Raw genomic sequence first — 13,519 nt, forward strand, 5'->3', positions numbered from 1 at the left:
AAAAATTCATATTAAATAAAATTAAAACCCAAAAAATACATATAAATATATATTTTTACTCACAAAAAATCATATCTTTCCAAATGTAATGTCAAAATATTCCAAAAAAATCATATTCTGTCTCCAAAATCATAGTGTTTTAGAATCCATTGTTAGAAAAATCCCAAAAATTTAGAAAATTCAGAAAATCATTCTAAAAATAGATTCAATCATTTTTCGCTTGATAACATGCTAATATGAGTAATTTAATGCAGATAAACATGTAAACGTGATCATATAAGGTACTAAAAATGCATGTTGTCAGCACCCCAACTGCAAGTTGCATGCCCTACATGCCCTGCACGCTTGCGCCCGAGCCCAACCACTGGGCGCCGCACGGCCTGCGTCCCACCACGCGCGTGCTAGTGCTCAGAAGTGCACCCGCCCACCGTGTGCGCACCAGCGACCCGACTGTGTGTCCTGCCCTCTGGTCACCCCAGATCGTACCGTGTGCTCCATCTAGGCCATCACGTGTCAACGCCGCTTGTCCTGCCCAATACGCACACAACATTGCTTTGCCGCCCTTGTGAGCTTGATTGTGTCATTCACCAATTTTCCATGGACTTCCTGATTACAATTCACTCAAGTCAATCACCTTATTCCTATTTATTATTGCAGTATCATTAGTTTCTTCAGTACCGTCTTTGAATTGCTCCTCTGCCATGTGAAATATACGATAAATAGAAATAGCCAATGATTCTCTAGTGATAAGATTTTCCTTGAGATAGCTATTAAGTTCATTAGCCTTGGGGGCTGTGGACGTCATTGGACACTTAGTGTCCCTAACCACTTAGGTTGTCTAGTTAGTCAGACTGAATCATTGGGAGCCGAATCAGGAATTAGCCCTCTTCGAAACTTAGTAGATTGTCATCCCACTTCAGCAATCAACACGTATTTCTCATTACTTTGAAGACTTTTGAATAACTATAAATCTTCAATTATGATTTTTTATGAATTTCAAACATAGTGAAGAGTCAATATTAAGGTGTAGGTTAAAACATCTATTTTAAAATCACAGCAATCGTAAATTTAACGATCAGGATTTAATCAAGATGAAAAAGAACGGCGGAGCGATCTTCTCTTTGGGGAGCTTCTAGGGCAAAGCCTTCATATGCCCATCGCTTTCTCGACTTCGCGCCGGCTTCAGAAGTGCAGAGAACGCGAGCGGCGGGGTTTGCCCATCATCAGCCATGGTTAATTTCCTCGATTTTCTCCATTAGATCGTTCTTATCGTAGATTTTTTAGTGTTCATTGTGAATAATTCTTGAAATTTCGTTTTTGGACTGCAGTCTCTCATCGCCAACGAGGATTTCCAGCATATTCTGCGTCTGCTGAATACCAATGTCGACGGGAAGAAGAAGATCATGTTCGCTCTAACTTCCATCAAGGGAGTCGGCCGTCGCTTTGCCAACATTGCTTGCAAGAAAGCAGATATCGACATGAACAAGAGGTGATCTACATTGGAAATAATCTCGGGCCAGCCTTGCGCTGCTTGAATGTTTTAGGGCTTAGGCGCCGGATCTTCAATTTTCATCGTCGTCTGATCTGAGATTGTGACATTATCTCACGATGAATTATTCGAGTGCTTCATCATATGCGATGATTACGCATGTTTCTAAGATTAAGGAGCATGTCTAATTTAAAATTATCATAATGATTCTGTTGAGATTTCAGGGCTGGGGAGCTCTCCACGGATGAGATTGAGAATCTGATGACGGTGGTAGCGAACCCTCGTCAGTTTAAGATCCCCGATTGGTTCCTAAACAGGAAGAAGGATTACAAGGACGGCCGTTACTCTCAAGTGGTCTCAAACGCGCTTGACATGAAGCTCAGAGATGATCTTGAGCGCCTGAAGAAGATCAGGTGCGTTCTCAGAGAAACCTTCCCATGATCATATAAATTATTTTATGGTTAGGAATTATTGAGGGGGGTCACCGATTTGGGTGATCTTCCTTAATTTCTTCTGAACAATGGTTATGAATTCTACAATTTTCTCATTCAATATTGAATATTAACATTACCCATATCCATGTTTTCTTCCTATGTTTAATCATAGTGTACTTGCACCTACAATATCATATCACGCTTCGATTGGAGGATCACATCTTACCGATCTCTTAAATCGATTATGTTTATTAGTTGGGATATTTAAAACCCCCTACCCTCTAGCTATTTCATATTCTCACAATCAGTAGCCATATAAATTGCATTTGAAGAGTTGTGTTTATATTTATATAAATATAAGTTCTTAGACGTTTGAATTGTCTTCTTGTACATGCATACATATCACAAGATCCCACTTGAATCGGATTTACCACCTTATTATTGTCGTCGTTTACTTTTTCGGAGTATTATTGAGAAGAAATTAGTTTGCTTCCATTGAACTTCTCATACAAGCATGATTCACATGCATGCATTTTCATTTGAACATTCCAAAAAACAATAGCACATCACTTGGGATAGTCACCTTTTTTAACTTATCGATGAGCAAATTGTACTGTTCTGAATTAAGTGTAGTGTGTGCGGTCCAGTTTGAATTTCCAACTGCATATCTTCCAAGAGAAACCCTTCCGCACATGCACCAAAACCTCTCTCCCTTGTGAAGTGTGTTATGCTATCGTGTGCGAATTTATAAATAAATAAATAAACTAAAAATTACCTCTCTCCCACTCAAGTCTCTGAAACATTATACACACTCCCTTTCTCGCTGGCGCTTCTCTCTTTCTTGATCTCTCTACGCCATTTGCTCCTCTCCCTCTTTCTCTCTTACTCACTTCCTCTCTCCGTTTCTCGCTCTCAATTTTAAATATTCCTTGCTCGGTCGAACCTTTGAAAATATTCATTTGTTCTAATATTTGCATGAAGGGAACTAAGAACATTAAATTTTACCTTTAGAGGGATAATCACTAATTATTAGTCATGGTGGTTGGCAGGAATCACCGTGGCCTGAGGCATTACTGGGGCCTCCGAGTTCGCGGTCAACACACCAAGACCACCGGCCGCCGTGGGAAGACTGTTGGAGTCTCCAAGAAGAGATGATCAACCCTCAGCTATGTTCTTTTTAAGGTTTATATTCTAGATTTTATTTACCTATTTATTTTTCTAATTGAATGGATGGTTTACTGTTGCGTTTCCTGCCTTGTGAAAAAACAGGTTATGCCCACATATTTATTATTTCTGATCCTAATATTCTCTGCCAAGTGTTTATCTTCTATTATAACATAGAGATTTTCTCACGTATAAGTTATAAACATTCTGGAACAGGGTTGGCTTCTTCCAAGGCATATTTTACTTTTCTGAAGATATGCATGTCAACATTTATTTTGATGGGCTGTTTATTCTTTGCTAGCGCTCATCTTCTTAAGAATTAGTAACAGAAAACGATTTGTGATACTAAAAAATTATTAATAAGAATGTTTTCCAAAAAAAGAAATTCCTGCCTTGTGAAAAAACAGGTTATGCCCACATATTTATTATTTCTGATCCTAATATTCTCTGCCAAGTGTTTATCTTCTATTATAACATAGAGATTTTCTCACGTATAAGTTATAAACATTCTGGAACAGGGTTGGCTTCTTCCAAGGCATATTTTACTTTTCTGAAGATATGCATGTCAACATTTATTTTGATGGGCTGTTTATTCTTTGCTAGTGCTCATCTTCTTAAGAATTAGTAACAGAAAACGATTTGTGATACTAAAAAATTATTAATAAGAATGTTTTCCAAAAAAAGAAATTAATAATAAGAACGCACACAATGTTATTTCTGGAATACCTATAGAAACAAAAAGCAGAACTGACAGTCTATCTTGTGAATGTGTCCTTTATCTTGTTAAATATATTATGCCAACATTTATTACTAGTGATCTAAATGTTTTCTTCTTAGAGTTTTTCTTCTCAAGAACCACAAACTTCAATAAATATTTCTAGATGTTATATTGACATCAAGAGTAGCAAATTCCTTTAGAACATGCCCGTCGTTTCAAATTATGAATTTTAAGATTGAATCGGAGACACCCTTATTTTTTGAAATGGAAAAAGAAGTTATGGGTAATAAGATGAGAGAGCCTTTTTCAGCCCTTTATTTTGCCAAGACAATTTGAACATGAGAAATAGACATTAATTAATATAAGATAACAAAAGAGATGTCAAGGCTCATGTCAAGGAAAACCCACATTTTGTGAACAGATCAGGCGTAGAGTTTTCAAGCTCACATTAATGAAAGGTGATTTTATGGATTGGATTTGCGGCTTATTTTCCTTAGAGAAATTGGCCAAGAAATGTTGCCGAATAATCAACCGTCAGGAAATAAGTTCCATATTTCTCAGAAGATTTTACCTAATAATTGGAATAAAAGAGCAGAGTAAACAGCTCATATTTAATGAACGAATAAGCAATGCAGTCGTGAATATGCTTACTTTAATTAACGATGATAATACGCAAATAATCTCGGAAAATATTTCACCAATCAGCTTTTCTTTTCCTAAGAAAATTCTTCCAACAAAACAATCTTTAAGAAAAAAAATCCACAATGCTTCATCCTCTCAAAACTCAGTCCTTCCGAATAAATTGTCTACAAATCATGTCCAAATAGAAACAATATCAGATTCTAAATGTCAATATTTTCTGAATAAATTATCTGTGAAGTCCCGAACATGCTCACATTTATTAATGTTGATTTTAAAAATAAAAATCGGCTGAACAATTGACGCTCAAGAGATGAGTTTCAAAAGAGTTGTTAACACTCATGCAGTGAGAAACCCCCACATTTTGTGGCTAAATCATTTTATTAATGATGATTCTATGTACTGGCTATGAGAAACCCTTCCAATATGCTTATCTTCGTGTGTGTAGATTTATATTTTAAGGTGTGTTCTCTGATTCACAGAATTATCGGATGGTAAAAATCAAGATTGAACGATGCTCAGAATTTGGAGTTCTGATTCTACACAACCCTTCAAACGATACTCTCCTTGACTTTGTTTATAGTATTCCTTAATCCCCCCTATATTTCCTGTAATAATTGTTGCTGGTGCTCATAACAAGTATTCGTCTAAGCTGCAGTTTCATTGGAATGTTCTACACGCCCCAGTTTGCACAGAATCTTCTCTACTTCAGGGAACTGCTTTTGGAGGGAACTTTAAAATTGAGCTGCTTAGGGCCAACTTCAGATTGTTGGAAGAACAAGGCTCTATCCTTGTTTTTCACCCTGGAAACAAGAAAGACAAGAAAGTAAGGCTGATAAGATAAATGGAAGAACTTCAATTCTACTCAACAAGTACATTACATGGATAATTATGGTGAATAGCTACACCTTTCAAAGAAACTTTACAAAGAATTTTTTGATGAAGTCCAAATGACATGGAATAGAAACCTTCTGAAATTACTGGAAGAGCTGCATCTATTCATTCACCTTGACTTTTCAGATCCATAGCTGCTATTTAACATCAAAGGGTCAATACTAGACCCAACACAAATGAATCAAGAAATTTGAAAAATCTTGTAATAGGATGTTCAGTGAAATCCAAATGGGTTGAATATCATACAAGGACCAAGGTATCTCCACTCTCACTTTGAGTTTTTGTATGTTCATTATATGCTAATGAGAGATAATTTTGAGATTATGTATTTTGAGAGAATTCTCCTCCGTAAGGGGACTAGGCACAGAATGAAGACTGGAGGCGGTCCTTCATAACACGCAAATTATTGGGTTATTTATGTGAAATTTACACAGTTTTATTCATTAAAATAACTATAAATGTGTGTTATCAGCCTTAAAATGATTAAATCTATTTTCTAGAGTGATATTCTTATTTTTTGGATTTAATATTATTTTAAGGAATTTTCTAACATCATATTCTTAAAGAAATTAATTTTTTGATACATAATATATTTTTAAGATTATTTTGATATTATAATCATGGAGATATGAATTAAAAAATATATACTTTATATTTTTCTGACATAGTGTTTATTTTAATATGATTTATTAATCTATTTTTTGTCTTAAAAATACACCTCGCCATGTGTCTCTATTCGATTTGATCAAATGGCGACAAATCAAAAGTGTTCACAATGATTAGATGCATATATTGTTGCAAAAAGGTGAAATTATGGCATCACAAATCATGATGCCCTAATGCCCCAATCATTAACTAATAGCTTATGACTTTTTATTCTCAGAGGCGATGTGGACCACTCAAAAAAGAGGGATTTAAGTCGCAATAAGTGCAATTTGTAGATCTAGAAAAAAAAATAAACAAAGAAGGAGAGAGAAAATTTTAAAATTGCTACGAAACATGTGGTACACAATTGATTAAAAAAAAGACAGATGATACCATGGCACACAGAAGCCCGCCCAACTCAAGCAATCATTGTGCCACGTCATTATAAAAGGACAAAAAGATGGGAATCTTGTGATGTGGCACACGACGATGCAACACCATGCCACAAGTATAAATAATATTTGAATAATCTTTTTTTCTATCCTTCTGTGCAGTTGCACACAGCACTCTCAGAGCCCGCAATCCTGAAAGAAAAGGCGATTGCACCAATTATTAAATGATTGATGATTGAACATCCCAACGCCAACGAAAAATGAGGAAGCGTCAGCACAGCTGATGAGGAGTGCAAAACAATGAGAAACTAGGATTTCTCCACTTCAAAGCTTGATATCTAGTGATCTAGAAGGCCTTGAACTAAAATTTTGGGGGATACAATGTCTTGGCCCCCTCTTTCCATCCATATCATTTGATATATAAATAGAAACGTGGATTGTTTTCCAATTTATCCTTAAACTTGCTTCCTACTCATGTGGGCTTATTGAAAGATAGTGAGTTTTTGATATCCATCAAGCATGTTCTTGGTGTCCTTGGTGTGTGGGAAAAAGGCAACAAAGAAAAGGGGAGCTTACCTGTACGAGTAAATTGCCATGATCCTAGCGGAACCTCACCTTACATTGTTCCTTCTCAACATCATGGTTGGCTTAGATCGATTTCAAATTCACATTCCATGATTGTCTCGCAATTGTATACTCTCTAATCGTGTCTTAACATATACACATCATCGTCTCATCATCATTTTACTCATCATTCACCTTATATGACTCAACTTTTACATCACTCCCATGCATTTCTCGTTATCGTCATCTCATCCTCACTCGTGCTCATTCTTCTAGAAATAGTAATTATCACTATCTACAATAATCATCATAATTATTATACTACTAATTATCATTGTTTTGCCTCACATTTTCTCATCATTTAACTCCATATTTTATATGCAACTCATCGCATCACACTAACCACTATTTTAATAGTATTAAATCTTTAATCACCTGTGAAGGCAATCCAACTCATCACTAGCTAAATTTACTTGAGTACATGTTTATATTTTTATTGACTAATCTAAAAAATACCAATGATGAATAGAAACCCTAATTTTTTAGCTTATCTGTCCTATCAAAAGGCCCAATGGTCAACCTAGCACAACCCTCCAAGTCAGCATCTTTCTCACTTTTAGGTTCTTGTGTTCATTTTTGCCAACAGTGACCCTAAAGGAATGGTCATCGAGAAGTTAAGAAGGATGGGTTCTCAGAAGAAACGCAAACAGTCACTGTTTGTGTAGGTTCTGGTATACAAGATGTTGCCATCGTCACCTAGTCATCATCAAATTTTTATCATCATCCTGGATGCCAAAGCCTAATAATCTGTGACTATTAATCTCTTTTTGTCATCCTCTTAGTCATCGTCCACCAAAACTATCTATAAAATACTAATAAACATGCACACTCCGTTGAGGATAATGAGGGGTCAGAAACTCAAAGCACAATTAGCAGCATTGTCATTAAGAAATTAAAAGAGTATCTACTAAGAAATGCATACATATTTTAATGGTCATTAAGAGAATTAGTGGCTAGGATAAATTTGGGGGAAAATATAGTTAGGATTACATACACAAGCCCAATATTAAACATAGGTTGGAAATGATACTGATGGTTAGGATTCAATCATAACTTACCATTATAAGACATTATAATGCCTAGGATTAAACATGCATGGTTCCCGCTACATCGTCCATTATATTGTCATAGAAATATCAACACAGGTGTATCAAGATTATTGTGGAATAACAGTGATCTTTTGAGTGTTTCTCGCTCTCTCTCCATCTCTTTATCTTCTCCTTTTGCTCTTCCCTTCTCTCATTGGCAATGATCTTTCACAGAAAACACCCATAAACATGTTGAAAATGAATCCTAATTTGCATTTTCATCATTTAAGAAAAATCTATAACCCTATCACAGTCTGTCTTTTATCACCACCTTCAAGTCATCGTCATCGTCATCCTGAACATCACACTCTGGCACACGCTGACCATTTTTGTGTTATTGCCATCCTACTACTCATTGTCATCCATTAATATAAAAATCATCATCACCATTATCTCCAAATCTCTTCATCCCCATCATCATCCATGTTTAGGATTGGACAAATGATGATGCTAATTTAGGGATGACGTCCCAAATTCATTATCTATGAGTGGGTGATGGTGCATTGACATCATCATCATCCAATCTCCAGGTTTCGTTGTTGTTGTCATTATCCAATTGTCATTCGTTCTCGCTGACCCTAGATGATGATGATGAAAAAATTTAGGGCTGATGATGGGTATGACAAATACGAAGTTATCATAAATACAAACTTCAAGGAAGAAACTATTTTTTGGTTAGACACATGGAATTAGAGTAACATTTATTCAAAAAAAGTTAGAACCAGAATTAAGGGTTTTGTGCCAATTACCTATTACTTTTCCATATTTAAAACCTATGATTCAGTTTGATGGGGATAAATTCATGAGTTCAGATATTAATGAACTCTACAGAAGACTAAATTATCACAACAATACTCTAACTGATCTATGGGGTGCATTAGGAACCACAACACCCGATGGAGTTTTTATTGGCTACCTTGTAAATCTTATCACTCTTCAGTCTTGGCCAACAGTTTTTGAAAATCATTTAAACCCTTCCCTTCACCTTCTAGTTTACATATTTATCATACCATTAGCTTTTCGCATGCTCAATTGCCAGCTCATTTCAGGCAAGTGAGCAAGAATTTTAATTTCTGATGTTGCTTGATTGCATGGTGTTTATTGATGTAACTGTTATGCCCTAAGACAGATGTTCCTGAATTACTTCTAAGAGCTCTCCATTTTCAAAAATCTTAAATACTGAACTTACCCTTCGATTTCAAAATTAGTTTATGAGAATAACGCCTCGACACTATGATCATTGTTTTACTAGATCTGTGGGAAAAAAATATTAGCACATAGAAACCAATGAATTTGAATACACGTTTATCCATTGAATATGAGATTTTAAGGAAAATTGACTCTTCTTTTGTTCAAACATGACCTGAATTCCTTCCTTTATCTTGCTATATCTTATGTATCTTAATTGGCCTGTAAGAAAGAACCATGATGTGGCCATCCAACTTATTTAATAGGAATACTGTGCTCTTAAGAAATAACTTTTGTTATTCCTAGTTTATGGCATTGACCAAAAAAAATCAACCGTTGAAGATAGTGTTGGGTTATGTGCCTTGGTTCATCCTTGGAAAACATGATTCCATGGATGCAGATGCATGTTAATCGATTCATAATCGATATTTGAAACATACATCAAATCTACCTTGTGGGTAACTTGTTCCACCCTCAACTTTGCCGCTCTGAGATCATTCTAAAGCGGTTCGCGTGTCTGGCCTCTAGAAGTATCCACGCGATCACTTGACGCTTGGATCTCCACCTCATCTTCTTCAACTCTTTTTGAAAATCTTTAAGATCTTCTCACCATGAAGACACTCTCCTTGGTTGAGTGGAGAAGAAAGTGGAGAAAGGGGAGGCTCTCAGATTTGGCTAGCCCAGGTGCTTGAATGAGTGCCCATTCCCTATTTATTTTTTACTTAAGTTTTCTCAAAAACCTATCAAGTAAAATATATTTACTAATGCCCTTATGATCCTATGTGTGTGTCCCTCTGGGCCATGTATCATTCTAGTTAAAATAAAATATGAAATAAATGATAACACCCTAAATTCGGTCTTTATTTCATGCTATCAGCAAAATTTTATGCATTTAAAGAGCTTAAAATGGGGTTGTTATCATATATGTAAATATATGATAACACCCTAAAGTTGGTCTTTATTTCATGCTATTAGCACAATTTTATGCATTTAAAGAGCTTAAAATGGGGTAGTTATCATATATTTACATAAATTTAATTTTCCAAGTGTTTTATGATTTTTCCCTAATTTTCTGTTAATTTTATGAATTTCTGAGATTTATTTGAGCTTGAAATAATTATTTTTCAATTAAAATGGCAGGTTTAAAATTTAATTTCGAGCTTAATTAATATTAGAGATGGTCGTGCGGTGCGGTTTGCACCGAGTGTGTGAATTTTTGCACGCACAAAATGGCCTGTGCGGTGTGCGGTGCGCTTTTGTGCGAAAAAGTGCACCGCACAACGCACTAAATTTTCACATTTAGAAGGATTTTAAAAAAAAATTAAATACGATTTGGAAAATAAAATAAGTATATTTAATTCTTAATATAAGTGGCATAATTACAATGTTTAATTATTAATATAATTAATAATTAATAATTAAAAATAATACGATGCAGCGGCAGCGTCAGACGACGGGCTAGGGCGGCGCCGCCGTGTCGCCCAGACGGCGTCGCCGGAGAAGACGGTGTCGGCGAACGCGGAGGTGGTTGGACGGGGGGCCGCGGGCGGAGGAAAATTAAGAGAAGGCGGGGTGGGGTTTGTATGGCGGGGTGGTGGTGCGGGAGGCGGCCAGGGGTGGAGGGGCGGAAGGGGCAGGTGAGGACGGGAGGTGGAGGCGGCAGGGAGGGGGCGGCGGCGAGGTTGCGGCGGTTGGGGAGGGCCGGCGGGAGGCTGGGAAGGAGGGGATGGCGGGGAGGGCCGGAAGAGGGGGCGGCAGGAGGGCCGGGAAGTGGGGGGCAGCGGGAGGGCCGGAAGAGGGGGCGGGAGGGCCGGAAAGTGGGGCGCGGGGAGGGCGGCGGGGAGGGCCGGGAAGTGGGGACTGCGGGAGTGCCTGAAAGTGGGGGGTGGGGACGGCGAGAGGGCCGGAGGAGGCGGCGGCAGGGAGGGCCAAGGGCTGGGGAGGGGAGGCGGGGAGGGCCAGAAGGGGGGCGGGGACAACGGGGGCAGTGGCGGGAGGGGAGGGAGGTGCGGTGGGGCAGGGGGGTGGAGGAGGGGGGCGGCGCGGCGGGGCGGGGGGCAGGGGGGTGGAGGGGGCAGGGACGGCCGGAGGGGGAGGCAGGGGGGCGGCCGGAGGGGGCGCAGGCTAGAGGGGGGCGGCGGGGATGACGGAGGCCGACCGCTGACGCGAGGGTGTGGGGATTTTTGCACCGCACCGACCCCTGTGCGGTGGGCGGTGCGGTGTGCAAAAGTAGTGTGCAAAAATTCGCACAACCGCTTCGTACATGCGCCCAACCGCACAAGCGCAATCCGCTTGCACGGTTTGGCGCATGTCTAATTATTATGGGGATGAAATACTGAATTTTTTAGAATTTTCTGGAATTTTTTAGAATTTATTTAGGATTTAACTGGATTTTTCGAGATTTATTTAAGTGAGAAATGAAATTTTTTAAGGGGAAAAGGATATATTTATAATGAGAAAATGAGTTTCAAAGCAATTTCTACTCTTCTAGGGGCTTTTCGTAAATTTTAGTTGCAATGATGCCCTCAAAAACAGCTCTCGGTTGTGGTTGCAAGCGTAAAGATGTTATTTAAACTGTTCCAGGGTTTTATTGCAATTATTTAATATTTGTTTTAATGTTTTTCGGAGAAACCAAAGGAGAGAGAGTGCAGAAGGGGCATATACACAATTACTTTTGGGCGGCGTCCAGCAGCAATTCTGGCCTTTTTAAAGGACTTTTCTGCAAAAAACAGAATTCAAAATGCGTCAGCCAATGAGAGAGCGACACGTCATGGCGTGTTAAAAAAAGAAATGAATAAATAAATGAATTTAAATCCAATGGATTAAATTGGTTTAAAATTGATTTATTAATAACTTTTGTTCCTGAAGTCCGATTGAGATGATTTTTTTATGGATTTGCTCGTTTTGATCCCCTCTTTTGATCTGTACGTTGGATCATTCATATCTAGCATTGACAGATAAAAATTAATTACTAAACGGGGGTAAAATGGTGATTTTTACCATGTAACCTAAGTATAAAAGCTAAATTTTGGGAGGGGGAGCTCATTCTGGATGGTTCTCTATCACAGCTGCAAGACAGAGAGGAGCCCCAGCCTGGATCAACCTGTTCGGTACCTTTCCCTCCATTGTATTTGAATTTTTGGTGCATTTTGAATGAAATTAGTTCAATTTCTTGATTGTTCTTCTTGATTCTGTTTTGAACGTTTAAATCGCTTGGCTTGAGCGGTATGTACAAGCCCTGATTAGGATTGAGAGGAGAAATTGAGAGATTTAGCTGTGAATTCAAGTGCATTTCAAAAGAAAACTCTAAAAAACTTTAATTTCTAGGGAGATTAAAATGTCTTTATTTTATTTGTTATCTAAAAGTGTAGTTAGTTATGAATTGTCAAATTTACAAAAACCAACAAACTAAATCAGAATTTTCTTCCTAATCCCTCTAATTGAATTCTGTGATCCTTTCATTTGGATCAATTAATTCAACCTAGAGCTTCCTTGTTTCTTCTACTCATCTCATCTCTTCTACCTCCCTCTCTAAATTCTTTATCTAATTAGGTTGATTTGATCTTCATTGAAGATCAAATTAATCCTAATCATTGATAAATCATCGAATTGAACTCCTTACTAGCCTCCCTTGGACGATACCTCTACTCATCATTGTGCAACTTAAGTGAGATTTTATAAATTTTATTGTATAAGCGAAAATTGACAACGACAAGGGTTTAAAATTGCATAAACTTACCCATATTTTTGGCTTATCAATTGTTTAAGAATAAGTTTCTTAATAGCCCATAAAGCGCGATGTTCGATTTCTAAAGGACGATGACAAGCTTTTCCAAAAACTAACCTGAATGGCGACATTCCTAATGGGATTTTATATGCAGTCCAATATCCCCATAACGCATCCTGCAACTTGCTCGACCAATCCTTCCCATTAGGGGTAATAATTTCTTTCAATAGTTTTTTAATCTCTCTATTTGAGACTTCCACTTGGCCATTGGTTGAGGATGATAGGGGATGGTAAGCCGATGATGAACTCCATATCATTTTAACAACTCTTTAAAGAATTTGTTATTGAAATGAGTTCCACCATCACTAATAATAGCTCGTGGGCATCCAAACCGGGGAATATATAATCTTTGATAAATTTTACAACTACTTTGTGATCATTGTTTCGTGTTGGTATGGCTTCTACCCACTTAGAGACATAATCGACACCTACCAAAATATATTCATATCCAAAAGAT

The 13,519-nt window shown here is 37.7% G+C and overlaps 1 protein-coding gene across 1 annotated transcript; it reads left to right on the forward strand.

The window, feature by feature from the left end:
- Positions 1–1,094: 1,094 nt before the first annotated feature.
- LOC144712221 (small ribosomal subunit protein uS13z/uS13y/uS13x) lies at positions 1,095–3,239 on the forward strand. Its single transcript, XM_078586432.1, has 4 exons — positions 1,095–1,232; positions 1,329–1,489; positions 1,714–1,902; positions 2,973–3,239. Exons 1-4 carry the CDS (start codon positions 1,230–1,232, stop codon positions 3,076–3,078), a joined length of 459 nt encoding a protein of 152 aa, XP_078442558.1. The 5' UTR covers positions 1,095–1,229; the 3' UTR covers positions 3,079–3,239.
- Positions 3,240–13,519: the final 10,280 nt, after the last annotated feature.

This window comes from Wolffia australiana, chromosome 14 (genome assembly GCF_029677425.1).
Source record: "Wolffia australiana isolate 7733 chromosome 14, ASM2967742v1".
NCBI lineage: Eukaryota > Viridiplantae > Streptophyta > Magnoliopsida > Alismatales > Araceae > Wolffia > Wolffia australiana.